General features: G+C 21.2%; 1 protein-coding gene across 1 annotated transcript; it reads left to right on the forward strand.

Moving 5' to 3' along the window:
• Nucleotides 1-312: 312 nt before the first annotated feature.
• Nucleotides 313-1,314, forward strand: PGO_000510 (variable surface protein; the record flags this gene model as incomplete). The annotated part of the gene is made up of 3 exons (XM_028690783.1): nucleotides 313-324; nucleotides 431-575; nucleotides 650-1,314. 3 exons carry the CDS (start codon nucleotides 313-315, stop codon nucleotides 1,312-1,314), a joined length of 822 nt encoding a protein of 273 aa, XP_028546584.1.
• Nucleotides 1,315-3,762: the final 2,448 nt, after the last annotated feature.

Genomic DNA, 3,762 nt, shown 5'->3' on the forward strand with positions numbered 1-3,762 from the left:
AATAAATGGGAAAAATATTTTAACTTTTGTTACATTTATACGTTTAATATAATAATTCAAATGAAATTTCATTAAGCATAAAAAGTATTTCCTTGTGAATAAAATACATATATAAATATAATCCATATATTATATAATAATGAGACTTATATTTACGCGTAATGTCAATTTTTATTTCATAGACACGATTATTACGAATAAATATTGTAATTTTATGAACCTTATTTCTACTGTATAAGATTTATTTATTATGACAGGCTTGTAATACCCCATCTATTATATATATTATACTGATAATAAAATTCATTAATAATGGCATATGAAGTATATTCTAAATATAAATTCTTTTCGATTTAACTCTACATAACCTTACGTTTATATTTATCTCATATATATATGTTCCATTATGTATTTTTCATTGATTCTTCAGGGGTTCAATACAGATAATCTTCCTTCAAATAAATTTAAAAAAGAATTACTTGAGAAAGCAAATTTGGATAAATTAAAATCATTGATTAGCGCAGCTACTATTGATAACTCTGATGTTTATGAGTGGATTGACTCTTTTAATTCAGGTTATTATATTGGTTATAACAATATAAAAAATTATGTGATACAGGAAATAATCCAGATCAAAAATGCTGTATAGATGTGAATTATTACTTAGATCTAGTAAGTGCAACTATTTATTTATCCAATTTAGTGAATAGTGATAAGAAAAATTCTACAGATATCATAGAAGATTACTGGCAACCACAACTCAACAAGTATGGATATAAGTGTGATAGAAATAGAGATTCGTACTCTACAATTAAAAGGTGTATATTAAAACAAGTACGTGCTTTTCTTGATGATAAATATTATTTGAAAAAAATATTAATTCAAAATCTTCAAAAAAAAAATCCGTATGATGAATACCTTAAAGACAAATGGAACAAAATACTTCAGCGCACAAAATCTACTTTTGAAAATAGGAGCATAAGAATTACTATTAGCGGTATAAATAAATCTATTAAGTACGATGAATTACCTTTGAAATATAATTTTCTAAAGGCCAACTTTTCCAATACTGAAAAAAATAATAATTTAGAGATTTTAATTGAAGATTTAATGGATAAACATCGTCAAAACAGTTCAGCCAGTACTAGCGGAACACATGATATGCACCGCACACAAAGTACTCATGATGAGAACATAAGGGAAGAAGATTTACGTTATACACCTAATGCATTTCCATATAAATTCTTTCTCAATATATGTTATATTATTGTGATAGCTATAATAATTATTATATTATTATATAAGGTAATATAAAATTAATATATACATATAATAATAATAATATAACATAGTTTTACAATTACATTTAATATTAAATAATTACCATTAGATAAATATATTTAATATGTTTTTTATTATTCTAATATTAGTTCATCCCCTTGGGAACATGGATGAGAATTAAAATAAAGGGGAACGAGTTTTTGCAAAAATATATACTCCAAAACACGAAAGATTCTTTAATATTGAATATGGAATACGACAAATATTATATAACCTACAGCTCTTAATAAGTAATTCTAAAAATAAAATTTAAAACAAAAGAATAAATATCATTAATAAAAACATAAACAAATATTTTTTTAGTTTAAATTAATGTCAATTTAAAGAAACTTCCAGACACATATTGTATTAAGAAAAAAACTATATATTTGTTGCAAAAAAAAAGCGTGTTATTTTCTTTATATTTAAGTGCGTGATTTGACAATATTTTAAAAATTATAACATGTATATAATATTCACAGTCATATAATACATTATATCTCATATCATTTAAAATGCTTTGGGATATTTGAGGATTTTCTAATATATACATTTATTCAACTATATTTTTCAGTTTATTTCTTTGCTGTATTTTGGACGGATCAAAGTTGTACTACATGATGTGTGCTAACTTGAAAGAAATAAAAGAAATTTATGTATTTAAAAAATGATATTTTGTTTTGTGAATACATTTTTATTAAATTTTTTTTAATAATAAATTGTGCTATAAATATAAATAATTAACACCAAAAACAACTTTAGGTAAAATACATAAATGTATGAGTATTTGTAGTATTACGAATATTATTATTAAAATAAAAGATATTATATTATCTGCTTTCAGTTAATTTACAACTTCGTATATATCAAGTGCACATTTATAAGTAATTTTAGTGCCTTATATTTATTTAAAGTACTGTTTAGTACGTTAATAAAATCAGAGCTATAATTTATTTCGCAACTCTATATTCTTCGTGCACATGTGTTAGCAGACTCTTGGGCATATATACTCTTTTCTCCATGACCTGTATTAAGGGTAGAAATTTTCTTTTTCATTAAGCTTTAGATTCATATCATTATATGTTTTATATTTTCTAAATATATTTCACTGTTATTCTAAGGATAACCAATATGTATGCCAGAAATATACATATCTGTTCAATAACACATTAAAAAAAGATTTGGTATATTTACTATTATACCTAATTTCATGATAATGGTACATCCAATAATAATTTTTTTCAAAATTGTTCAGTAGATATTGTAATGTCAATAGTTTCTATATATTTTAAATATGACATAGCTTTTATGCACATATCATTATAAGTTCAATGAAATCTTTTGTAAAACCGTTAAAATGATACTCGTAATTTTACTAAATATAACACCATGCGAAGAAAAACTAATATTTTTTATATTTTTCACATAATTAGATAATATATTTGTTAATGAATACTAAAAAGTAAAAAAGAAATATTTATATAACAGAAATTATATTCCATTGGAAAAATATTTAGGGTGCTTATAAAAATGATATTATATAAATATTATTAAAGTTTAATATACATTGTAAAAAAACTAAAAGCATGATAATTTCCCGCATTTTAGATACTAGTGTATATTTATACAATAAATGTATATGATATTATAATATTAATTAATGAATAAGGATATATTTTTAAGAATATATATAAGTAGTGCAAATAAAAAGATTCTTCACTTTTATTTAATCATAAAATTGATTTAAAAATGTTTTACATGTTTGGACTCATTGTACATAATTATGCTTCCAGTTTTAAGGGTCAAAAATTTTTGTTATTATTTTATGCTACATGGTTCCTAATATATTTTTTATCATATATCATATTTTATTTTAGTTATAGGTTTTTCAATTAATGTTTAAATGTTAGTATTATTATGCATAATATTATTAATTTTTATTAATACATATCATTGTAATTTTACTTTATACATATATATATCAGCGTTACCACAAACATCATTAATTATATTTTATAATATAAAGGACATTGTAATACAATAAAAAATAATATTTTAAATAAACATATACACGATATATTTATTCATTTATTCATAAATAATTATTTACGTATAATATAGGAAATATTATATTTACTTATATTTTTTTCATATATAATAATAAATATAGTATCAATTGTATATATCATATGCATGGGATGTTATATTTCATATATGTTAGAATTTATTATAACATAAATTTAACAGATTTATAAAATAATATAATGTTATATATTAATACATTTACTGAGAAGGTTAATGAATTTATTCATTTTATTCATAAGGTGTTATTTAATATTGCATATATATTAAACACATAATATATGTTTTGCATTATATTCAAGTTTCTTATGCATGTTATGTACAATACTATTTATTGCATTTATTATATTATACTTATCC

Source organism: Plasmodium gonderi (genome assembly GCF_002157705.1).
Source record: "Plasmodium gonderi DNA, contig: Pgo-contig_46, whole genome shotgun sequence".
In the NCBI taxonomy this organism is placed as follows: Eukaryota; Apicomplexa; class Aconoidasida; order Haemosporida; family Plasmodiidae; genus Plasmodium; species Plasmodium gonderi.